This window comes from Ornithorhynchus anatinus, chromosome 16 (assembly GCF_004115215.2).
Source record: "Ornithorhynchus anatinus isolate Pmale09 chromosome 16, mOrnAna1.pri.v4, whole genome shotgun sequence".
Lineage (NCBI taxonomy): Eukaryota > Metazoa > Chordata > Mammalia > Monotremata > Ornithorhynchidae > Ornithorhynchus > Ornithorhynchus anatinus.
Window position 1 is genome coordinate 31,905,538 of NC_041743.1, and position 26,391 is coordinate 31,931,928.

At 47.2% G+C, this 26,391-nt stretch overlaps 1 protein-coding gene across 1 annotated transcript in view; it reads left to right on the forward strand.

Annotated features, from left to right (window-relative positions):
• Positions 1 to 2,982: 2,982 nt before the first annotated feature.
• The window catches only part of SORCS1 (sortilin related VPS10 domain containing receptor 1), a gene marked incomplete at its 5' end in the record, with an annotated part of 364,626 nt that continues 341,217 nt past the window's right edge, over positions 2,983 to 26,391 (forward strand). The window contains one exon of the mRNA XM_029080271.2: positions 2,983 to 3,144. Coding sequence (XP_028936104.1) covers positions 2,983 to 3,144 — 162 coding nt within the window. The remainder of the gene's footprint in view (positions 3,145 to 26,391) is intronic.

Sequence of the window (26,391 nt, forward strand, 5' to 3'; positions counted from 1 at the left end):
GGGCCTCCCCTTTTCCAGGATGCTTTCCTTATATTTCCTTGTTCCTACCGGAACACGGGGATCCAGTGAGTCGTCTCTCTCTCACTCTCTCACCTAGAAGGATTTCAGCATGTATATCTAGGCTGCAAAAGGAGGTTAGCAGGGAACTAGGATGCACGAAGGAAACGATCAGGAGCCCCACAGAAACCCTGCAGGGATGAGAGTGGAAAGGCAGCACAACACAGGGGAATCGGTGGTTCTTTCACAGAGGCCGGACCAGTTCGGAGCGGAAGGCTGGGTTTCCCGGGCTTCCCCCCTCTATTGCCGATAAATCACAGTCAGGCAAAAAAGCCCGACCGTTTCCGCAGCGGGCGAGGAAAGCGTCTTCCCCGCAGCACCGTTAATAATCCAGGATGACCGATTACTATCGAAAGAACATTCGAGTGTACGTAGTCTTTTAAAACGATAAAAGTTTCACCTTTCTAAAATGGGCATATCTCAAGTACACGCGAGGTTTGTTTTCGCCTATTTTTCTTCGGCCAAAATCCCTCTCGCAGTCGGGAGACGCCGGCGAGTCTCTCATCGGGTCCACGGTCAGGCACTTCCGCGGCTGAGAAAGCCGGGGCATCGTAGCCTCTTTCTCTCTGGTGACAAGACAGGCCCACAACTAAACCAGGCAGATCATCATACCTTCGAGATACACGTCACCACGGGATATCTATACGCAAGATCAATCTGCGGTCAATGAAATAGGGCAACGTGAGCATCTACCGAGAGCCGGACCTCAGCCATAACCGTCTTTTATCGCGGTAACCTCTCGTACGACCAGAGGAATGTCGTCAAGTACCGTAAACTCATTCTGGGCAGGGAACTGTCTGCGAATTCTACCGTCACCTCCCAAGAACCTAGAACGGCGTTCCGCACATCGAAGCGCTCCATAAGTAGCATCGATCGATTAGACGATACCGGCTTGACGGTAGAACCGGTGTTCTGCAAATAGTATCGATTAAGCGATATGAGTTCGACAGTATTATTTATCATCGTTATCGTTATCATCACGGCCACCCGGTTTCCTCACCGCGGCCTCAGTCAGGCCTTCGGCTAAGACCTCCTCCACCACCTCCCCATCCCCGAGTGCCCATCGACGAGAGTCGGGAGGCCCGCGGGGGGGTCCGTTCCTGCCCATCCTGCCATTCTGGGAGGCAGCAGCGTGGCTCAGAAGCAGCGTGGCTCAGTGGAAAGAGCCCGGGCTTGGGAGTCAGAGGTCATGAGTTCGAATCCCAGCTCTGCCCCTTGTCAGCTGTGTGACTGTGGGCAAGTCACTTCACTTCTCTGTGCCTCAGTTCCCTCATCTGTCAAATGGGGATGAAGACTGGGAGCCCCACGGGGGACAACCCGATGCCCCTGTGTCTATCCCAGCGCTTAGAACAGTGCTCGGCACAGAGTAAGCGCTTAACAAATACCAACATTATTATTATTATTATTCTGGGAGGGGGCGAGGGGCTCGGCAGCGGGCGGCCCTCAGAGCGGGGCACAGGAGGGTGGCCAACGGTAGGGGGAGGGAAGCCGGGAAGGCCGGCAGGAGGAGGGGGCCGGTGGAGGGAGGGGCGTCCCCAGGTGGGACCGGCCCGGGAGGGAGAGCAAGGGGGGAGCGCACGGGGGCAGCAGAAGGGGAGCAGAGCTCACAGGGGAGGGGCAAACTGGGGCGCAAGGGACGGGGGCCCAGGGGAAGGGGAGCGGAGCGCACAGGGGAGGGGGCGAACAGGGGGCGCACGGGAAAGGGGGCACCGGGGAGGGGGCGCACGGGGAGAGCTGAGTGCACAGGGGAGGGGACAAACAGGGGACGCACGGGGAAGGGGGCACAGGAAAGGGGGCAAAGGGGGAGCAGAGCGCACAGGGGAGGGGGCGCATGGGGGGAGCAGAAGGGGAGCAGAGCTCACAGGGGAGGGGCAAACTAGGGCGCACGGGACGGGGGCCCAGGGGAGGGGGAGCACGGGCGGAGCAGAGCGCCCAGGGGAGGGGGCCACAGAGGAGGGGGCAAACGAGGGAGCAGAGCGCACAGGGGAGGGGGCACGTGGGGGGAGCAGAAAGGGAGCAGAGATCACAGGGGAGGGGCAAACGGGGGCGCACGGGACGGGGGCCCAGGGGAGGGGGAGCACGGGCAGAGCAGAGCGCCCAGGGGAAGGGCAGACGGGGGGCGCACGGGCCGGGGGCACAGGGGAGGCGCGCACGGGGGGAGCAGAGCGCACAGGGGAGGGGACGCAGGTGGGAGGGGGCCCGGGGAAGGGAGCAGAGCGCACGGGGGAGGGGAGGGGAGGGGAGGGGAGGGGAGGGGAGCGGAGGGGAGAGGAGGGGCGGGGGCGGCTCGGGGCCCGGCTGGCCGCGGAGCTCTCGGTCCGGGAGCCCCCGCGCTCCCCCGGCGGCGCCCACCCAGCCCGGCTCCCGCAGCCCCCGCGGCCCCCGCAGCCCCCGCCCCCGCCTCGGGCCCGGCTCCTCCCCCGGGTGGCGGGGACTTCCCTCCATCAAAAGCGGGCGCGGCGGCCCGGCTCCCGCTCTCCCGCGCTCAACTTGTATGGAGTTGGGGTCCCGAGCCCCCTGAGCCGGTGGCCCGCTTAGGACGGCGGGGACCCCGCCCCGGGGCGCTCCGCCATGGCCCGAGTTGGCCGCGGGCTGCCGCTGGCCGCCGCCGCCGCGCTTCTCCTCCTCCTCCTCCTCCTCCTCCTCTGCGCTCCGACGCGCTGCCCCCGACCCCCGGCCCCCCCGGCCCCCCCGGCCCCCCCGGGCCCCCCGGGCTCCCCGGCGCCCGCCCGCCCCGTCTTGGCCGGGGCCCCCGGGGGCTCCGGGCCGCTGGTCCTGGAGAGGGGCCGGAGCGCAGCGTGGGGCGCAGTGTGGGGCGCAGCGCGGGGCGGGCCCCTCTGGCGCCCCCGGCGGCGGAGGCGGCGCAGCGGGGCGGAGCGCGGGCCCGGCGGGGGTCCGGGGGTCCGGGCGGACTCCGCCGCCGCCGCCGCCGCCGCCGCCTCCTCCCGGGAGCCCTCCGGGGAGCCCGGCCGGGAGCCCGCCCGGTTCCGGCCGGAGGAGCTGCGGCTGAGCAGCACCACCTTCGCGCTGACCGGGGACTCGGCGCACAACCAGGCCATGGTCCACTGGTCCGGACACAACAGCAGCGTGAGTCCCGGGATGGGGCTCCGAGAAGCGGCCGGCCCCGGGGTCGACGGCGGGCCGCGGGGGGCCGGGCCGCGGGGGGCCGCCCCGCTTCCACTCTCTCCCCCTCCCCGCCCACGGCGCCCGAGGCGCTCCTCCTCTTCTGCCTCCCTTCTTCTTTCTCCTCTCTCCTCCTTCTTCTTCCTCCTCCTTTTCCCTCCTTTCTCCTCTTCTTTTCTCCTTCCTCCCTCCTCCTTCCTCCTTCCACTTTCTTCCTTCCTTCTTCCACTTTCCTCCTTCCTCCCTCCACTTTCCTCCTTCCTTCTTCCACTTTCCTTCTTCCTCCTCTTTCCTCCTTCTTCCCTCCTTCCTCCTTCCTCCTCTTTCCTCCTTCTTCCCCCCTTCCTCCTCATTCCCCCTTCTTCCTCCTCTTTTCTCCTTCTTCCTCCTTCCTCCTCTCTCCTCCTTCCTTCTTTTTCCTCCTTCCTCCTCTTTCACCCTTCTTCCTCCTTCCTCCTTTTTCCACCTCTTTCCCCTTTCATCCCTTCTCCTTCCTCTTCCTCCCCCTTTTTCCCATTTCCCCCTTCTTCCTCCTCCTTCCTCCTTCTCCTTCCTCACTCTTCTTCCTCTTTCCTTCTTCTTCCTCTTCTTTCCTCCCTCTTCCTCCTCATCCTTCCCTCTCTCCTTACCACCCCGCTCCCCGGCCCCTCTCCGGGCGGTTACTCACTAGTTGCCGATGAGCCGAGGAGGGCCGGTGCCCCTGTCCCAGGCTGGGGAGATGGAGGGGGAATCACCCACCGCTGAAAATAGATTGGCATGAGGGGTGTTGTTGGGGGAGGCGGGGGCCGTCGTGGGGGTACGTTGATGTGTCCAACTTCGAGCGACCTGCCCTTGTCTGGCCGCCCGTCCGGTTTCTCGACCTGCACTTAGGTGACTTAGTGTCGGCCCGGTGGACAGGCCAGGAAAGTTTGGGATCCTGGGCAGGGGCAGGGGGAACTTCGGGGTCCTATGGACAGCCCAGGCACACAGGTACCCAGGTACCCTCTCTGAAAGGTATTCTTGAGTTTTCCAGAACAGGCAGATGCGGGCGTCTCCTGGAACTCTCCAGGTTTACCCGATCTACTTCTCTCTTCGAATGTGTGCGATTCTGCACTTGAAACAAACTCATCCCCTCCTTTCCATCACTTGAGTCCCATCTGAGTAAAAGCCGGTACAGAGGACCCCTTTCAACGGACTGAACCGATAGCTGCAATCCACAGGGCTCAAGTTTTGGAAAGTTGGTGAGACGATGCCCCAGGAGGAGCTAGTGCAGGCTGGGGTGGGAGTGGATGACATTCCTGAAGTCTTCCTGCAGATGCTGCATCTTTCCCATCGGAGGACGGTGCGGAAAGAGAAACTTGCTAAGGAGAAAACTCTCAGTTTGGCTGCTAATAGTGGAAGAGCACAGCAAAATAAGAAAAGTCCTGTCGTGAATCAGAGACGGCATTAAAAGCAGGGATGAGATTTTTTAAAAAATCAAGGATTCAGTCGGGAAATGGACATTTTGTTAGTTGTGTGCTCACATTAAACTAATACCTTTCATGACGATTCTGGCTAGACTGTAATAGCTAGAAATCTTCCCGGAGATGAGCCTCCTAGGTAGTTGTCCTCATTGTCGGCTTTTAATGAAGAGTTGCTATTGCTTTAAAATAATGGTCTGCTCGTTATTAAATCCCTTGTATTGAGGTAAATCGATGTGAAGCCACTTAGTATTAATGCAGCCCTCATAAGCCGTTCATAGACTTTTGCTTAAAATACCCTGTTTGTGAACTAGACTGATCTTAAAGCGTTATAGCAAGCTTCTTTAATCCAATTATTGAAGCCGAAATTCTTTCTGTTCAGGTTTTGGACACCTTTGGCCCTACTACCTGTCTTCGCTATTGAATCTTTCATAGCCTTCTTCAAAAATTAATTCTCCATTTGGAACTTGACTCTTCTAAAACTGATTGATTAGCTTTCCCATCTCTTTAGGTGATTAAGAAAATGCTTCTGGCTTAAAGAAAGGTTTTTAAAGACATCAAACGTAGAGGCCTTGTAGAACCAATGAACAGAGATTTTGGACTTGAAACACTCCTGGGTGTTAATGTTATTTGAGCCATGAATGGCACCAATTAAACCTTAAAATTTATCAAAATGAAAGGGAAGCTTCTTTGGAAATTGTGGGTGTAAATGTACGTGTGTAGCTAATGTACATGTTAATGTCCTTTTCATTGTGAGAAGAAACTCTTTTCAGTCAGATTTTGGGTGTGTGGGTGAGCTGACAGTGTCGCCTTGTGGATAGATTATAGGGCTGGGTGTCTGGTGATCTGGCCTGCTAGGTAACCTGGGGCAAAGCACTTAATTTCTCTGTGCCTCAGTAGCCACGTTCGTAAATTTGGGATAAAATACCTTTTCTCCCTGTGAGCCTCTGTGGGACAGGAACGGTGCTCAGTTTTATTCTCTTGCATCTATCCCGGCACCTGGCAAATAGTAAGCACTTAATGCATACCATCATTCTTTATTCACGTGCCCAGGACCCTGGGCATGCCGGAAGATTACGCTGGCTTTTCAGGAACCCATTGGTCAATATTCAGTTGCCGGCTTACCTAAGACACAAGCCTAAGATTGGGGGTGGGGGCTAAAAGAAAGGGGGAAAGGGCTAGCTTGCCATCAACAGGAAATATCCTGACTTGTTTTACTAGTGGTGGCGATACGTTGCAAGGAGGCATTCACACACTCCCTTGCCGGATCGCCATGCGACCGTCTGCTTGCCCCTCGCATCAGCAGGCTGGCATAGTGGATCCAGTGACTGTGGACCCAATCTGACTGAAAATATCTATGAGAGTTTCTTAGCAGCAAACATGGCAGTGCCCTCATCCGTTTCATAAGACACTGTTGAATCTGACCCTTATTTTAGCCGCATTATAGGAACAGAAGGGTCTTTGTGTATGGTTAAGGCCTGCGGAATGAGAATGTGAACAAACACGATAGCTATGTTGTGCCACAGAGACGGACGTCTTTTATATGTGCCCGACAGGGACCTGGTTGGGAGAGTTGGAGAAGTGGATCGAGTGTTGCGCGTACGCTGTTTCTGAAGATGTTCTCTGTTTCAGAAATGCGGCACATCACCCGCCCCACGTATCTCTGGGTCTCACCGAGACCCAGCGGGTGACCTTTTTAAAATCTCATCCGCCCTCACGGGCCAAATGAAGGGGTATTTATCAGGGTCAGTGGTGGGGCTTGGAGTCAGGAAGCGAGTAACCCAACTGGGCTTTGAATTGGTGATGACTCCTGAAGTGGTTGTGGTTGGACATCTGAGTTTCCAGAGTGGATGCTGCCCCCCAAAGGCACTTAGGGATTTCCATCCAAGGAGACAGATGAGGTCAACTTGCACCTTTCTGTGCCAAAGGCTTGTGTACACAGTTTGACTTCCCTAGGTCGCAGAAGGAATATGTTTGGAGAGATTGGACGTCCTCCCTGTCCTCACTTATTGGGTTGCTTGTTGGGGTTTGGATGATCTTAGAAAGTGGAGAGGAGGGCTTGGAGAATATGAAAACTTACATCCTGCCTCATGCTAGGAATCTAACTGGAGAGCGTGGGTTGAGTCTCCATTTGGGTATTGTCCAGTTCTCCCCTGTAGTGCGCTTATTCCTTAGCCACCCCAAAATTTCATCGCTGCACGGTCACTTTTTAAACTGGCTCCACATTTGCTAGAGCCTCATCGTTTTGCTCGCTCTCTTTTATCCACGCATCATAGGTATAAATTTATGGTAATTACAGGCTGCCCGTCAAACTCCTCGGGAGCTTTGTGTGGTGTAAAGTACTTTACTCTTCCCTCCCACAACTTTTTCAGATAGGTACCGGGTGGTGTTCAAAACTGATGTTGTTTCAGAGCTTTGTATGTGGGTGTGATGTGTTGCTCTCCATATGTATAGTTGTGGCTTATAAAAAAGCATTTCTAAAGTTCATCGAGCACCTTGGGGATTCTTTGGCTTGAAAGGTACTGTATGAATCACTATCATAAGGCTGATACTGTAAAGCAGAACATATTGCCTCTGCCCTACTCATCCTAGGCATGCTGTGCCCTGATCTAATTTTATATAATAATGCTTTGTGGATATACAAGTTGCTATATATATCCACAGAGAATTATATCTGGAGCTATATATATATATCCCCTCTTTTCCAAATTGCTCAAAAGTGCTATATTGGTGTTAGCTCATTAATTCTAACAACATCCTTGTTAGCTAAGTGGCACATATTATTAATCTCATTTCACATTTTTATGCTGGAGTTAGTTTAACTGTTTCATTAGTTTTTCCTCACATAGGTTACAATTTCTTACAATTATATCACCAATGTGAATCTCATCCAATTCTTAATTAACTCCATTTATAATGTATCGAATGTTGCGGCTCTCTAAAGCTGGTATGGAACAAAGTTCCAGAGTATGTGATTGTGATTGTATCTTATCTATACCTTTTTTGCCTTCAACTCCACTTGGATTTTGTACTTATAAACCTAATCTTCCATTGGAAGTGCTAAAGGGGGTTGGGAGATTCAGATATCAAGTAACTTAATCTTGAATGCGTTATATGCTTGGAGTTACCGTCCTTTTGGCTTGGAAAAATTTTCCCTCCTAAATGAGGAAGTTTTTCACGTGTATGTATACCTTCGGATCTTCACGTTCCTTTGTAATCCACCAGTCCCTACTATAACCTTCTGAATACTGAAGGCAATTAATAATTTTGGGATGATGATGATGATGGTTCATATCACCGAAAATAGCATGTCTTCAGAAGTGGTGCCAAATCATTCTCACGGCCTTGTAGCAAGACCATGGGCTTGGGAGTCAGAGGATGTGGGTTCTAATACCGGCTCTGCCACCTGTCTGTTGTGTGACCTTGGGTAAGTCACTTAACTGCTCTGTGCCTCAGTTACCTCATCTGTAAAGTGGGGATTAAGACTGTGAGCCCCATGTGTGACAACCTGATTACCTTGTATCTACCCCAGCGCTTAGAACAGTTCTTGGCACATAGTAAGCCCTTAACAAATACCATCATCACTGTTATTATTATTAATGCCTGGTTGCTCATCTCTAGGAAGACTTCCTGATCATTTTTGCATGACCTGGTGGAAAGAACACAGGCCTGAGAGTCAGAAGACCTGGGCTTCAATCCTGGCTCTGCTGCTTACCTCCAGTGTGACTTTGGGCAAGTCATCTGCAAGATGGGGATCCAATTCATGTTCTTCCTCCTACTTAGACTGTGAGCCCCATGTGGGCCCTGACTCTCTTTAATCTATCTTAGTGCTTAGTACAGTGCTTGGTATATAGCACTATCTACCACTATCATTGTTATTATTATAATCTGATTCTCTTTCATCTACCCAGTGCTTCGTACATTGCTTGGTACATAGTAATCACTTTACAAATACCACTATTGTTGTGGTTATTATTATTACTTTTTAAAAAATATTTATTAAGTGATTACTATTTGTCAGGTACTGTGCTAAATTCTGGGGTAGATACAAGATAATCAGGTTAGACACAGTCCACGTCCCACATGGGGCTCACTGTCTTATTCCCCATTTTACAGATGAAGTAACAAAGGCATAGGGAAATCGTGACCTGCCCAAGATCATGCAGTAGACAAGTGGCAGAGCCAGGATTGGAAGCCTGGTCCTCTGACTCCCAGGTCCTTGCTCTTTCCATTAGGCCACGCTACTTCTTGTTCATGAAATCTTCTCCTCTGTGAGTTACCGACCCCTGAATAACAGCCATCATTTATTTTAGAACTAGAGTCCCTATAATTAATGGGCATTTAAGCTCCTGTTTGAATTTTGGGTTGATGACCGTAGCCATAGCTTTTTTGTTGTTTCACGATTGTGATCTAGTCAGTTAGAGGCTTCTTTCTCTGTGGATGGGGGAGTCCTTTCAGTTCTGGGTTTGGGAGAGGAAGTTTTCAGAAAAGGAAGGAAGTAGGAGTGAAGGAGAAAAGGAAGGAGATAGGGGTGAAGGAGAAAAGGAAGCAGATCAGAATGAAGGAAGGAAATAGATACACTGAGCCTGAATTTCACATTAATACGCACACTAGCTATAGTCAGGAGTTCAGTATGATCTCTGCCTCTGAATTGGCCTTATACATGGCCATATTGCTTCAGGTTCTTCCTTTAAGAGTACTTGAGGAAAGCTCTAAGGGAAACAGTGTCTGCTGTGTGATATTGGGCAAGTCACTTAACTTCTTTGTGCATCAGTTTCTGCATCTGTAAAATGGAGATTAAATACCTGTTCATCTACCCCGTTAAACTGTGAGACAGGGACTCTTTTGGACCTGATTATCTTGAATCTACTTCAGTGCTTGGCACAAAGTAAACACTTAAATGCAACCATTATTATTACCATGTGAGCCAGTACCATTTAGATTATGAATTTATGAGTACTCCAATCTTGGTAACGAAATGAGGACCTTGGCATTAGTTTAAAACACACACACACACACACACACACACACACACACAAAATCACTTGGTTTTTATGATTTGACTTATTAGATCACAGCTGACAAAGTTGTGGTAACTTTTCATCCCCTCGATGATTACTACATTATCAGTTCCTTTATTTGAAACATAAATGAAAGGGTCTTTCTGTCCTTTGTATGGTGGAGTTTGATCAGAGATATCATTAAAAATTCTGCGCAGGTTTGAATTAAGTTCTTTGCAAAAGGCAGCTTATTTATGTTTTCCAACAGTACATGTAAAATATTTGTTCTCTTTTTAGTGCATCACAATTACTGTTGTATTTTTCTCACTCGAATGAAACTGCAGAAAATTTACCTGTGTTTACCGAAGGGAAGCTATTTTTGAAGAACATTTCTGTGGCAATTGAAAGTAAAGAAAGCAAAGAGTTTCTTTCACAGTGAAGGTGATCTAATCTCTGGGAGAGTCTAATTGTCGCCCTGAGATGCTGTGCACTTGGATTCAATGTGGGCGGACGATATATCCCAACCCTTTGGTTTGTGAAGAGGTTTAGATGAGCTGAAGTGGAGGCTTAATGGGCAAAGCTTATAGTGGAGGAGCCTCTAAATAATCATAGGTGGTGAAAAAACAAGACTGCATCTTTACTTTCAAACACTTAAAATAAGAATATAAGGACCCAACATCCATAAACCTGTTGGAGTTAGATAGAAAAGGAGCATTGTTTAAGATTTTGGAAGCTGGACTCAAGGAACTTACCAGCTTTGCTACGGACATGCTAGGGTTTTGAGCTCCCTACTTAACTGAAGATAAATTATTCGGCTTTGTCTCTGGCTTAAATGATCCCTTCAGGAAGGAAGTGGTTGCCCATTGTCTTGTCTTATGCCGTCGAGTCGTTTCTGACCCGGAGCGACTCCGTGGACACATCTCTCCCAGAACGCCCCAGTCTCCATCTGCAATTGTGCCGACAGTGTATCCATAGAGTTTTCTTGGTAAAAACTATGGAAGCCGTTTACCATTGCCTCTTTCTTCACAGGAAACCCATTACCCTCCTTTTAAAGGAAGAGAGACACAATCCTGAGCTACATTTACAACAGAACAATATTTGGTATAAAGACTTGGTTAAACAGGTGACTTTGAAAGGGATCCCAAACTATCTCCCTCACTAGATTGTAGGGTCCTTGAGGGCAGGGATTGTCTATCAACTCTACTGTACTGTAGTCTCCCAAGTGTTTAATGCAGTCCTCTGCACACAGTAAGCATTAAATGATTACCATCGATTGTTTGAATGATAGGGATTTTCACAAGTCCACACAGTGATAGTGGAGCAGGACTAAAGGGTATTTGCCCTAAGGTGCCCAGAATAATGGTACTGTACTGCCCTGCTCCATTGTCTTTTTAGTTCTGCTCCACCTGACCCCCCAAACCCTCTCCCCCCCCCAACCCCTCCACCCCCAGCCCCCTGTTAGGCTTGACAAGATGTGAATGGTCCACTAATCTAGTGCTTTCAGAGTCCTGGCCTCTGCCTTCAAGTTATTACCAAGAAACACCTTAGCCTTTTTTACTGGTAGAATATGTGTAGGACTATCCCGGCTCTGCCACGTGTCTGCTGTGTGACCACGGGCAAATCACTTAACTTCTCTGGGCCTCAGTTATCTCATCTGTAAAATGGGGATCGAGACTGTGAGCCCCATGTGGGACATGGACTGGGTACAGGGCCTCATTTACCTCATCTGTAAAATGGGAATCGAGACAGTGAGGTCCCATGTGGGACAGGGACTTTGTCCAGTCTGATTTACCTGTATCCACCCCAGCACTCAGTATAGTGCCTGGCACATAGTATGCATTTAACAAATAACATAATCATCATGATTGTGTGATTATCCTTTGTCAGCTAATGATCCCATTCTGAAAACTAGTTATTGGGAAAGCTAGATTGTAAGATCCTTGAGGGCAGGGAACATTTCTGCTAATTCTGTTGTACTCTCCCAGTTGTTTTGCACAGAGCACACGCTCAATAATTACTATTGATTGAAGCATAGCCAGTTTCTCTATCTTTTCCAGAAAGAGCTAATAAGAATCATGTTATCAGAAAATCAGCTAATCATTCTGTGCCCCTGAGTATAAGGATTAATAGCTTTATTAGTCATTTTCATCTGACTCAGATATCATCTACTGCTCTACCAACTAGAACAGCCATCAGTTCTTTAGTTTGAGGACATTTTGAGGTACCAGAAAGAAAATCTCACATAATCCCTATTTGTACTTTCCCAAATGCTTAGTACAGTGGTCTACACATGCTAAATGCTCAATAAATATAATCGATTAATTTATCCCCCAACTCCAACCCACACAATTTCCATGATGAAAAGCCTTTCTGACATTTGTAGCTCTGGTACGAACAATTCCACGTTACTGTGACTGTGCCTTGATTAAACAGAGACTTATTAGCATATTATACTCAGTTTTGGTTATCTCATTTTAAAGAGTTTAAAGAGAAACTGAAGAGGGTCCAGAGAAGAGGGGCAAAAGCTTTGAGGCAATGTGTGAAAACAGACCCTGTGAAGAAAAGGGAATGGGACTGAGGCCAGATTGCCTGATGCAAGAAGTGATGTAATGTAAGCATTCTGGTTGAGGGAGGACTTTTCTGAAGCATGACTGTGAAAGTGAAATGGAAAGAATATGAGTTTGGTAATCAGGAGATTTGGATTTTTGTCCCAGCTCAGGCACAGTTTTGCTGTGGGACCTTGGGCTAGGCACTTTATCTCTTGGGGCCTGAGGTTCCTCATCTGCATAATGGGGATAAATATCTGCTGCTTCTCCCATCCTCGTAGGGATGTTGTGAGAACGAAATGAGGTAAATTATGTAAAGGAGCTTTTGAAAAGTAAAAGTATGTTTCAAATTAAAGGTAGCTATTCAGATGGACCTGAAGAAGTCTCTTGCCTCGAAGAGTGATTAGGCACTGCAATAGGCTACCAAGAGAGGATATGGAAGCAGTATGGCAAAGACCTGGAATTCAGAGGACTTTGGGCAAGTCTCTTAACTTCTCTGTGCTTCAGTTCCCTCATGTGTAAAATAGGGATTCAATACCTGTTCTCCCTCCTACTTAGACTGTGAGCCTCATCTGTGACCCCAGCACTCAGTGCACTACTTGGCACATAGTAAGTGCTTAACAAATACCAAAATTATTACTTTTATTATTTGGAATCTTTAAAATCTCTAAAATCCTGGATGGTTTAATTATTTCATGTGGCTGGAGGCAGAGAGGCCTGGACCAAATGGTCTGTTGACCTAACTCCATGTTACAGATTGTGAGGCAGGGAGTAGAGGGAAGGGTGATAGACTGTAATAGCTTTTGCTTCATTAGTTGAGATGGCCACTTGCCATAATACTCAAATGTTGCAGACATTTCCAGACACAGCTGAGACCATTTAGACCATTATCTGGTCTAAAGAAGAGATGTTGCAAAGTTATTCCTTCTAGGCAAGGAACGTATTTACCCTGCTGTATTTTACTCTTTCAAATTATTAGTACAGTGCCCTTCATGTAGTAAGCACTCAATCAGTACCACTGATTGATTTCTACAAAACAACTGCAAGGTCTACATCCTTTGACTATAAAGGGATGATTGTAGCTGCTGCATTCTCTCAGCATTTTTCTTTATCACTTCATTGGGTAAGAGGTGGAGGTACTACAGTGCTCTGCACATAGTAAGCTCTCAAAAAATACTATTGAATGAATGAATGAATACTACACTATCACTTCGAAAGGCTCCTGAGATCTCCCTATCCTCCACCCTGGCTAAAGACATCTACTCCCATAACTGCCCCAAAGCAGTTCCAATTTATCTGTCCTCAAAGTGAGGCACTATCTGGGTGCCATGTGAGGTTTAGATAGGGAGAAGCCATGATTGGGGCTAGATGAGCAGAAAGATGAATGTAAAGGCAACTTGCCCGGGGAACTTGTAATTCAGCAAAAAATGCTAATTCATGCACAAAGCCTTCCCCATCCCGGGCGGATTGGATCCCTGCCTGGTGTCATGGACGTGGCATTGCTTTCTTGGCACTTTGCTCAAGTTTGCAATGTCCTTGTCAATCTCACGGGCAGAATATACGCAGCCCCAGTCCACCGACGGGATACGTGTAAGGTGGCTATATTTTGGGGAGCTCAAAGTTGGGACAGAGTTAAGGCCTCTTGGAGTGGGGAAGGGAGAGAGCCAGGTACCGAGAGGACAAGGATAAAACATGGAGAAAGGAGAACCGAGAGAGAGGGACAGAGAAAGAGAGAAGGTCAGAAATAGAGGAAGAAAGAGAATGGGAAAAGAGGGCCAGGCATACACACTCATTCCCACTCCATCAGTCAGTCAATGATATATATTGAGCACTTACTGTGTGCAGAGCACTGTACTAAGCTCTTGGGAGAATACAATATAACAATAAACCAACACATTCCCTGCCCATAAGGAGACTTACACTCAAGGGGGGAGACAGAACTTAAATAAATACAGATATGTATATAAGGCTGTGGGGCTGGAAGAGGGGATAAAGGGAGCAAGTCAGGGTGATGCACAAGGGAGTCATACACACTCATCCTCAGACATCCACTCAGCACTTACCCAGCCACAACTGCTTCTCCGTCTCTTCTCCACCATCACCCTCAGCCATAGTAGCTGCTGCTGTTGAGGAAGAGGAGAAAGAGGAAGCTCTCCTTCACATCCCCTCTGCTTCTCTGTCACTGTGACTGTGACTATTTGGACCCCTCCCACAAGTCTGACTGAAAACAAGACCTCCTTCAAGGGTTCTATCAGAGGCACTTTGGGGAAGCAAGAGTCCCAAATTCATAACCATCCTACCTGATCCTATCTCATGAACATCTCACCTGATGCAGATTTCAGATCAGTAATTATGTAATTAAAACATAATTTAAGTGCTTACTATGTACCAAGCATTATCTAAGCACTAGGGTAGTTACAAGATAACCAGATCAGACACAGTCCTTGTCCCCTATGGAGCTTACCGTCTAAGGGGAAGGAGAGCAGGTATTTCATCACCATTTTACATATGAGAAAACTGAAGCATGGATAAGTTAAGTGATTTGCCCAAGGTCACACAGCAGGCAAGTGGCAGAGCCTGGATTAGAATTTAGATTTGCTGATTCTCACCAATTTGCTCTTTTCATTCAGCAAGGCTGGCTGGCCCTTTTTGACATTCCTGATCCCTGATCTGTGGTCCATGTTCCTGTTTCTGTTCTGCCATCCCTCTTCTGATCTCCAGCCCTGTTAGCTCTGTTGTCTGGTTCCTTCTTCCTTTCCCAGGTCCCCGTCCTTGGGATCCATCCTCCTGTCCTTGTCAGCAGCATCACCCTTGTTAGTCTATTAAAGAGGTAACTTTTGGGTTAGGTTTAGCATTAGAGTATATTGCGTTGTACTCTCCCAAGCGCTCAGTACAGTGCTCAATAAATACAGCTGATTTCCCAAGTGCTTAGTACAGTGCTCTGCACGCCGTTACTCAATAACTACAACACTTAGACAACCCTGTTTGTTCATACATGGAGGAGATTGGGGAAGCAGAGAAGGAAAAGTGAAATTTAGAGACTTGCTTTTATCCCCAAATACCAAGTTCTTCACCTCCCTTCCTCTCCCGTCACTTGCTTTCCTTCCCTCTGGATTTTCTTGAGTAGAGGGGCTCACAATAAGAAGAATAATAATTGTGGTGTTTGTTAAGCACTTGCTATGTGCCAAACACTGTACTAAGTGCTGGAGTGGATACAAGCAAATCAGGTTGGATGAAAGTCTTAATGCTCATTTTACAGATGAGGTAACTGAGGCACAGAGAAGTGAAATGACTTGCCCAAGGTCACACAGCAGACAAGTGGCAGGGCCATGATTAGAACCCAGGTCCTACTGACTTCCAGCCCCGTGCTCTATCCACTAGGCCAAGCTGGAATGCAACCAGAAGTCAACACTCTAAAAAAGGGAAATGTATAGAAACAGAAGACCTGGATAATCAGTCAATGAATGGTGTTTACTGAGTAGTTTCTGTGAACAGAGCACTGTACTAAGCACTTGGCAGAGTAGAATACAAGTTTGGTAGACGTGTTTCCTGCCCTAAAGGTGCAAACTGGGCAACCAGTCCCAAATAATGGCAACTTGACTGTATCAAATCTGATTTGCTTATATCCACCCTAGTGCTAAGAACAGTGCCTAGCACAAAGTAAGCACTTAACAAATATATAATTATTATTATTAGCCACTGATTACTCTCTTCTTTCTCTCATCCACTTTCCTGACTACTAACAGAGACCAGGGGAAAATGGGGGAAGCCTCTTTTTATTATCTAGGTGAGATGGGGTATTTGGGCTCACAGCTCCATATCTAGGCTTCTGCCTCAGTTTCCTCTTCTCTAAAAAGGAGTGGGGGGGGATTGTGTGTGTGTGTGTGTGTGTGTGTGTGTGCGCGCCATCATAGAGGAGGTTAATTAGTGTATGTTTACAAAGCGCATTGAAGATAGCCCAGGATTTGTTTATTATCCTGATTTATATTGTAAACAATTGCTGTCTGATTCCAAGTTTCTAAAGAATTATTCCCAACTAGACCTGCAAAACGAGTGAGAGGGATGCCATAAATTCTGCTCAGATAAATCAAATTGGGTCGGAGGCTGCTGCTTTGATTTAACAGAGGTTTGGGAAGATGTGCCTTGTTACAAGTTTGTTTTGTCCACGGGAAAGAGAGGAATGGGTGATGGAAGCTTATACTGCCTTACGCTAGCGTTGAGGGAGAAGGGTAGGTGGGTACTTGTGATCTAGTGCTTTTCACCAGAGGAGAACTGAACGCCAGTTGGACAGACTCCAACATTTCAATAGGACTAGGAAAATCTCAGGCAAGGATAGGAGACACTCTAAGTGAGAGATTAAACTGCATCTGGGATAATAGATAAAATAGAAGACATAGAAAAGAAAATGCCTTTGCTCTTAAATATTCACCTATCGAGCAGCAGCAAGAGTGCTGCTGAGATTTCCAGGTGAGTTTAGTTACTAAAAAGCCTGATTTATAGATAAAAGGTCCTCCGAATATTGTAACAGGTGGGACCAGTTTTGGGGAGCTTTGTTATTGCATTTCTTTACATTAAAGACCTTTTACAAGCCTTCAGTTCTGCATTTGCCAGGACAATGGAAAACTTCATTATATGGAGGCTTTTGTTAGATACACCTTTTTTCTCCCTATCTTTCAGAGCAGGGATGAGTCACCAGAATCCGAGGTCACCACTTACTGGAATGCATCTTCTGTTTTTTGTTTATCAGCTAGTATGTGAGGGATCCTTAACTCCTATCCTCTTTGACAGACAGCCTGCATTTGCATTCAGGTTCACACTTCCAAGCAGCTTGTTCCAAGCACAGGAACCTCTTGAGGGGCAGTGTATTTCTGAAGAATTTGAGACTGTAGAATTCCTCTTCAGCTGAGTTTGAGGGCGGGATGGGTGGAGGCCTCTGCAGAGTCTGTAGTAGAGGATTTAGAAAATGGGATCATACATTTGCCATCAGTATGTTAGTGATTAAGAAATCCAAGCATTTTCAACTTCTTGCATATTGATCTCTATAAGTCCATTTTCCTGCTAGAATCTTTCACCTGCAGTCATAATCATACCTGTATTTTCTGGGTCACGTTTTCATGTTTTTGTCGGAAAATAATGCTTGTTCTGTCATATTATATTGTTTTAACTCTGAGAAACATGTTTTAAGTAAAGATCATTAGCAGGAAAACAGTGTTGCTGGTCTGGTTATCTTGATGAACAGAATCCATGCCTGGAGTGCGATTAAGTGAATGGTTTCCCACAAATGAAACCATGATGAGATAATTTAGAAAAGCAGCAGCCATGACAGCCCATGAATGAAACCAAAGTGAGATGTGCCCAAGTGAGATAGGGAAGCAGCGTGTCCTAGGGGATAGAGCCCGGCCCTGGGGTTCAGAAGGACCTGTGTTCTAATTCCGGCTCTGCCACTTGTCTGCTGTATGACCTCAGGCAAGTCACTCTGTGTCTCAGTTCCCTCATCTGTAAAATGGGGATTAAGACACTGAGCCCTGTGTGGGACAGAGACTGTGACCAACCCGATTATCTTGTATCGGGTTGCTTAGTGCTTAGTAAGTGCTTAGTAAAGTGTCTGGCACATAGTATGCGCATAACAAATACCGCTGAGAGTGGCGGGAATGTTCTTTTTTTCATCTGGGAAGGTGGCTCTCCCATTCTCTTTACCTTCTCCTGAATCTCATTTGGAAGAACTGCTTCTGTGTAGGGAAAATGGGTTGTATTCCAATTGGAATTCCCACAGAACTCTGGATGAGTTTAGGGAAGATCACCGCCCTTCTGTTCTTTAGCATTGTCATTCAACACTGATTGTGATTTCCATGGCACAGCGAATGTAAATCCCCTCAATGAAGCACTTAGTGGGAATGATGCTATGAAAACGGGAGAAGTGGTTTGGAGCTACATAGTCAATTTTCTCCTCACTACTTATCCTTGCTCCTGCCCTCCACAACCCAGCCTGCACGCTTCACTCCTCTCAAGCCACTGTGCACACTTTCCCTCAGTGTCATCTCTAGCTGTCAACCTCTTGCTTCTTCCAGAATTCACACCCTCTTCATGTCTGTCAGATCACCACTTTCTAACCTCAAAGCCCTGCTACAACCACATCTCCTCCAGGAGGTCAGATTTTCTCTCATTTCGCCATTGCCACTCAGTCCTTCAGCATCAGTTACACACTAGGGCAGTCACCCACTAAACACTCGGATCCTTCCCGCCCTACTCCCCATAGCATTTATGTGTATATCTTTAGAATTTGTTGCTTCCCCCTACTTGCAATATATCATAATATCTTTCTCCCCCGCTAATGTGTAATTCCTTGAAGGCAGATATTTTGCATATCCTATTGTATTATTCTTCTAAGTGAGAAGCAGCATGGCCTAGTGGAAAGAGCAGGGGCGTGGGAATCGGAAGACTTGGGTTCTAATCCCGGCTCTGCCACTTGTCTGCCGTCTGACCTTGGACGAATCACTTAACGTCTCTGTGCCTCCATTCTCTCATCTGCAAAATGGTGATTAAGTGAGCCCTATGTGGGACAGGGACTGTGTCCAACCCAATTAGCTTGAATCTACCCCAGTACTTAGTACGGTGCCTGGCGCATAGTAAGCGCTTAACAAATGCCATAAAATAATTCTTATTTGTGCAGTGGTCAGTATGGAGCAAGTGCTCAGTGATACTATTGATTTGATTGATAGTAGCTATCCCATAAACAGTATATGCCAGCAGAGCCCCATTACTGATGAGCCTCTTTGCAAGAACTGGCCAGTCAAGGCAAGCAGGCTGTCAGTGGGGTGAGGAAAGATGAGGAATGCCAGCTCTGCCAGGCAGCAGCTGGTGATCACACACTCCTGGACAAGAGGAGATGGCAAAAACATGACAAACTTCTGATGCTGGGACAGGGGGTAAGGAGAGATGGCTGATGCTGTGATGGAGGGAGGGGGAGAAAGGGATCTTTGGCCAAGGAGCAGGAGACCACTGTGATACTAAACTGAGTCCCAGGGCCCAAGTAGAATTTGTCCCCTTTCTGTTCCAGCTAGTCCTAAAGGCTGTAAGTTCTTGTGTTGGACTCGTAGCTCTTTGAGGGCAGTGACTGTGTATTTTACCTCATTTACACTCTCTCAAGCTCGAAATACAGACCTCTGCATACAGTGATATGTATTGTATTGAGTGCTTACTCTGTGGGAAAGTGCATAATAACAGAGTTGGGAGACATATTCCCTGCCCATGAGAAGCTTAGAGTCTAGGAGGGGAGATAGTCAGTGGCATATATTGAGTGCTTACTATAAGCAGAAGACTGTATAAAGCACTTGGGAGAATACACTGTAACAATAAACAGACACGTTCCTTGTCAACAATGAGCTTACAGTCTAGAGTGGGAAAAATACATTAATATAAATAAAATTACAGATATGTACATAAGTGCTTTGGGGCTGGGAGTGGGGATGAATAAAGGGAGCAAGTGAGGGTGACACAGAAGGGAGTGGAAGTAAAGGAAAAGAGGGCTTAGTCAGGGAAGGCTTCTTGGAGGAGATGTGACATTAAAATAAATTAGGGATATGTAGATAAGTGCTGTGGGATTTAGGGTGGAGTGAATAAAAAGGACAAATCCAAGAACAAGGGTGATGTGGAAGAGAGAGAAAGTAGGGAAAATGAGGACTTAGCTGGGAAAGATCTCTTGGAGGAGATGTGATTTTAATAAGGCTTTGAAGGTGGGGAGAGTGGTGGTCTTTCACATATGAAGGGGGAGGAGGTTCTAGGCCAGAGACAGGATATGGTCAGGATTTGATGGTAAAATAGATGAGATTGAGGTACAGGGAGTGGGTTGTCATTAGAGGAGTGAAGAGAGCTAGTTGAGTTGTAGTAGGAAATCAGTGAGGTAAGTTAGGAGAGGGCAAGGAGATTGAGTGCTTTCAAGTCAATAGTAAGGAGTTTCTGTTTGATGCAGAGGTAGATGGGAAACCACTGGAGGTTTTGGAGGAATGGGGAGAAGTGGGCTGAATATATTTTTAGAAAAATGATTTGGCCAGGAGAGTGAAGTGTTGACTAGATTGGGGAGATATAGGCGGCAAGGAGGTCAATGAGGAAGCCTGATGCAGTCATCAAGGTGGGATATAAAAAGTCCTTGGATAGGCAAAGTAGCAGTTTGGATGGAGAGGAAAGAGTGGATTTTAGAGCTCGTTATGGGCAGGGAAATTTCTACCAACTCTGCTTTATTGTATACTCCCAAGCACTTAGTACAGTGCTCTGCACACAGTAAGTGCTCAAAAACTAAACTTGATTGATGTTATGAAGGTAGAAATAACAGGATTTGGTGACAATTGAATATGTGGGTTGAATGAGAGAAATGAGTCTCAGATAATGCCAAGATTATGGACTTGTGAGATGGGGGTAGTGGTGTTGTCTATAGTGATCAGAAATTCATTTGGCAAAGTAGATGCCACACCTTCTGACCTTGATCAGTTATTGAAGTTACCCCTTCAGTGAACTTGTTTTATTGTAATGGATCCTCATTTTATTTTAAGCCTTTTGCTTCTATTTTCTTTACAATGTATTTCTTTCAGAGGTCGAAGGTGCGTATTTTTATACTGAGGATTATTTTTTCCATGAAAACACATTGTGGTCATCAGATTTCCCTGCAAAATTGTCAGCCTTTGCACATCACTGTGGAGGATGTTACGGTACAGGAGACTTGGAATAAAAGTCAAATTGCAGCCAGGTCACTTGTCTCTTTATCCCCAAGCAACGAGAGGGGCAAAAATTGTAACCAGCTGCAGCCGATTCCTGATTACCTTAGTGGGGAGTCACTGAGAAGTAGGATCTTTGAAACACACGAGCCCCAAACTAAAATTCAGTCCATAGGTTCAACCTCGTTTTCCCTCCAATAATTTCAGTGAGAGTTGTTACTAAATAGGAAAATGGACTGATTGGAGTTTACTCTTTTCCTGCCCCTCCACCCCCTCTGCTGGAGATGTTGACAAGCAGTGAAATAATGGCTTGCAGGTAGACAGAAGGAGGAAGAAGGAGAAGCAAAGCAAAGGGCTGGTGCATCGGGGCTGACTAGTTAGTGGTTGACTGGGCATCATTGCGAAAAATAAATCCTATTCTCGTATGTTTTTGTTTGGAGCATTTTCTAGTGAAACTTCTTGGTTATATGACTGGTTGCCGGGTCTAACTTTAAAACCATCATCTCTGAGAGACTGAGGAAAAAGAAAATCTGGAATAATAGGAGAATTTTATGTGGACCACTTGCCTTTAGACAGGAACATTCATGCATATGCTGAACCCAGCATTGATGGTGGAATTATCTAAAGTGATGACTTTTGGGATTTCTTAATTTTTTCCCCTCAAAGTTTTAGTACGGGGCTTAGAATTTCTTCAGCTCCACTTGGAAATGCCTGGAACATTATCACTGGGCTATGGTCGAGTTCTCATCCTCCTCCCCAGCCAACAATTTGGTTTGATTCACCACTCTCCTCTGCCTACCACCCACCACTGTCGACTCTGTTGCTTAGCAACCCACACATGATAGACATGGGCAATGAAAACTTGATGATTTAAACATCCCCATTTTCCATAGGAAAGTACAGATCATTACCTCGACCTGACAGAGAGTGACAGCTTAAACAGCAAGATGCATAGTTAAAGCTTGATTCATAAAAAAAAAAAAAGAGGTATCCACCTGAGCGTCCTCTTGTAATGGTTTGTCATTTTTTCCTCCCCAGGCCCCTTCCCCCCTGCAAGAGGTGGAAGAGATGTACTACTAGTATAAATCCCCCTTAAAGTAACTCAGTCTGGAAATGAAAAATGCCCAGCCCCAGACATACGCTGAGCTTCTTCCTGCCCGAGAACATGGCAAGCTGAGTGTTAGGAATTCAGCAGGTGGTGCTGTTCCCTCTGAATCAGTACTGAAAGAATGGTCCAACTTCTTGGTCTTTAGCCCGTTTGGTGATGCCCGAGGCTCCACCTTGCTCAAGGAACTTCACACCTCAGGCCCTGAACAGGATTGCCCATGTGAGCAGCCTCAGCCCTCTGCCCCCCGACCTATTTCCAAGTGGGATAATTGGCTTGCTGACTCTGGGAGCTTCCTCCGTGACTGGATACCCACTCTCCCTCCCCTCCCCAAACTGTGACAGGACACATCCCTCTGCTTTCCAGCCATGGCAGTTTAATTCCAGCCATTGGGCCACGGGGCTTGCAGGGGAAGATGGGTAACTCTCTTTGAACTCAGTGTGATGATCAGTTCCCTGAATATGGAGTTGGGAGGTAGAGGTTGGGAGAACTTGAAGCACTGGAGCGAAAAGAACCGAGATTGTCACACACTCCTTTTCTTCATCTCCGAAACGCATGCTGCGGTTTAATTTTTAATGTGATGCCTGCTAAACAACCTGGTGGTGTCAAGTGTGGCTGAAATACAGTTGCCTGCCCGAAGTTTGAAGGGATATGAGTGCTCCCACTTGGACTGTTTTGCAGTGAGAGAATCTGAATGAGAACATGGAAGAAAGAAAAGCTCCCTGCTCTATCAGCTCGGACTTCTTCCCTGCGTAACGTGTTAGGAACGGCACTGATGATGATCATATGCGCAGTGCAGGAGCAGGCAACCGGGGAGGTATTACAAAGGAACACAAGCCACCTCTTTGCCTTAAAAATAGACTGTGCTGATAGTAACTACTAGAGATGCAGTCTCTGGCTCTCTAGGCATGGAATTTCAGAAGTAGTGAGGGCTGTAAGGGACAGAAATGATCATTAACTTCCTGTTTTTTCTTAATAAATAGCTGTGGGCAACATAGCTTAATTGGATGGAAGGGGGACCTCAAAGCACATGTGTGCTACATTATCATATCTTGGAAGAAGTGGAAGGGTAGTTCATTTATCTTTTCAGTGTGTTTGCTCACATCCTTTAGCTGCAGAGCATGTTCGTAGACCTGGTCCCTCACGCTTTTAGAAAATGGGAAAGGGAAGGCTGTTCTCTGTGGACAGTGGGTTGAGATGACCTGTGTTTGCTGCAGTCAATCAGTAACTGGTATTTGAGTGCTTACTGCATGCGCATACTGTTGAACAAAGTCTTTGCAAAATTTGGAAGGCATTATCCCTGCCCACAAGAAGTATACAGTGTAGAGGGGAAGACAGACATTAAAATTACAGATAGAAGAAATAGCCTAGTTTAAGGATGCATAAATGCTCTGGGTTTAGGGAAGGGGTGAATATCAAAGTGCTTAAGGGGTACAGACCCAGGAGCATAGGTGACACAGAAGGGAGGAGAAAAGGGATGGGGGAAAATATCTGCCTCATTTTGTTTTGGGCTAACCTTTACATTTAAGGACATAAAATGGAGAAACCCTTGAACTACCTGTGGTGGGGTTTTTTTGTTTGTTTTTTAAATCAAACTGAAGGTATGTCACAGTGGCTAGCTGTGAATGGAAGTTAAGATGCTAGTTGTTGAGAGGCACCTTGTGGAATTGGGATTGGGGAGTCAGAGAGGTGAGGGCATCGGTCCCATGGCAGACCCTGTGGGAAATAAAAAGGATTCGATGGGTTGACTATGTCTTAGGGGAAGGGCAGGGTCGCAACCAATGGTATTTATTAAGCACTGACCGTGCGCACAGCATTGTAATAAAAATAATAACAATGGTATTTAAGCACTACTTTGTGCCAAGTATTGAACTAAGTGATGAAGTTGATTCAGTAATAACAATTATGGTATTTGTTAAGCACTTACTATGTGCCAGGAACTGTACTAAGTGCTTGGGTGGTTACAAACAAATTAATTCATTCAGTCATATTTATTGAGCACTTACTGTGTGCTTACTGTGTCCACTGCACTTGGGAGAGTACACTACAACAAGTTGGACACAGTCCTTATCCTATTTGGGGCACACAGTTTCAAACCCCATTTTACAGATGAGGTAAGTGAGGCACAGAGAAGTGAAGTGAAGTGACTTGCCCAAGGTCACACAGAAGACAAGTGGCAGAGCTGGGATTAGAACCCATGACCTTCTTACCCCCAGGCCTGTGCTCTATCTACTATGCCATGCTGGTTCTCTGTACTAAACATTTGGGAGAGTACAATTCACCAGAATTGGTAGACATATTCCCTTCCCACAAAGAGTTTAAAGTTCATTCATTCATTCAATAGTATTTATTGAGCTCTTACTCTGTGCAGAGCACTGTACTATGCGCTTGGAATGTACAGTGTGGCAACAGATAGAGAAAATCCCTGCCCAACGACGGGCTTACAGTCTAATCGGGGGAGACAGATGGACAAAAAAACAAGACAACATAATCATGATAAATAGAATCAAGGGGATGGACACCTCATTAACAAAATAAGTAGGGTAATAAAAATATATACAAATGAGCACAGTGCTGAGGAGAGGAGCAGAGGGAGAGGGGGAGGAACAGAGGGAGAGGGGGAGGAGCAGAGGGAAAGGGGGAGGAGCAGAGGGAAAGGGGGCTTAGCTGAGGGGAGGTGAAGGGGGGAAGAGGGAGGGAGCAGAGGGTGGAGGGGGAGGAGAGAGGGAGCAGAGGGAAAAGGGGAAGCTCAGTCTGGGAAGGCCTCTTGGAGGAGGTGAGCTCTCAATAAGGCCTTGAAGAGGGGAAGAGAGTTAGTTTGGCGGAGGTGAGGAGGGAGGGCATTCCAGGACAGCGGTAGGACGTGGGCCAGAGGTCAACAGCGGGATAGGCATGAACGGGGGACGGTGAGGAGGTGAGCGGCAGAGGAGCGGAGAGTGCGGGGTGGGCAGTAGAAAGAGAGAAGGGAGGTGAGGTAGGAGGGGGCAAGGTGATGGAGAGCCCTGAAGCCTAGAGTGAGAAGTTTTTGTTTCGTGCGGAGGTTGATGGGCAACCACTGGAGGTTTTTAAGGAGAGGAGTGACATGCCCAGAGCGTTTCTGCAGGAAGATGAGCCGAGCAGTGGAATGAAGAATAGACTGGAGTGGGGAAAGACAGGAGGAAGGGAGATCAGAGAGAAGGCTGACACAATAATCCAGCCGGGATATTATGAGAGCCTAAAGTCTACAGTCACAGCTCCTCCTTCCCCAAGTACACGCCCAGGAGCCACCTAGATGAGCTTGAAAGATGGGGTCTGCCCTGGGGACAGTGGCCAACCGGTAGACTGGCTGCTCCGGGGTCTAGTCACAGGAACACTCATGAGTGGACGTATTTGTCTCCCTTTGCTTGACTAAGGAGCTGGGCAAGAGGAGAGAAATGGCTCCCACCACCAGGTAGTCTTTGCATTATAGATTACTCACCTAAGTGTTTCTCACTGGAGAAGTGAACCAAACACTTAACCTGCCTTTCCCTTTGGGTGGGTCTGGATCAGTAATTGCCCTGCCAGAGGCCATCCAGAATTGATTGCTAGAGATTGCTATTCAGTGCTCAGCAACAAGGTGCAGCTGTATGAACAGATGTAGCTGAAACCCTACAGGAGTCAGTCAGGGGCCGCAGATTCTTGCTTATGAGCAAACCACCGTAGAAGAGGCCAAAACCTTTTAAAATGGAAACAGCATGTCAACTTTTACTGCTGGGGGAGGGAATGTGGTTAAATGCTGGTAACACACACTGCATGATGTGACAGGAGTTGCCAGAGTAAAATTAGTGTCTCCGGGACCTGGAATTAGAACTTCTTTTTCCAGCATTGCCTCCAAACAGTGTAGATGCCCTTGAACCAGCTACTTCTTCATTTTGAGCCTCCATTTTGCCTACCCGATAGAGGTGGTGAACAAATCAATAAAAAAAAAGATGAGAGAGGACATTGTATTCCTTGGAGAAGAGAGTTATGCTAATACAAGGAACTGAAGTCCTCATTCATTCCTATTAATCAGGAAGAAGAGAGAATGTCAGTCGAAAGGTTTGGAAAGTAACAATAAAAAATAATAACTGTGGTATTTGTTAAGCGCGTACTATGTGCCAGGTACTGTAGGAAGCATTGGGGTGGATACAAACAAATCGGGTTGGATACAGTCCCTGTCCCATGTGGGGCTTGCAATCTCAATCCCCATTTTACAAGTGAAGGAACTGAGGTCCAGAGAAGTGAAATGACTTGCACAAGGTCACACAGCAGACAAGTGGCTGAGCTGGGATTAGAACCTTCTGACTCCCAGGGCCATGGTCTATCCACTATACCATGCTGCTTCAGGCTACTCTTATGACTTTTACTCTTTATTGGGAGTGAAAAGTGTATGCACTGTAAATGCTAGTTTTAAGC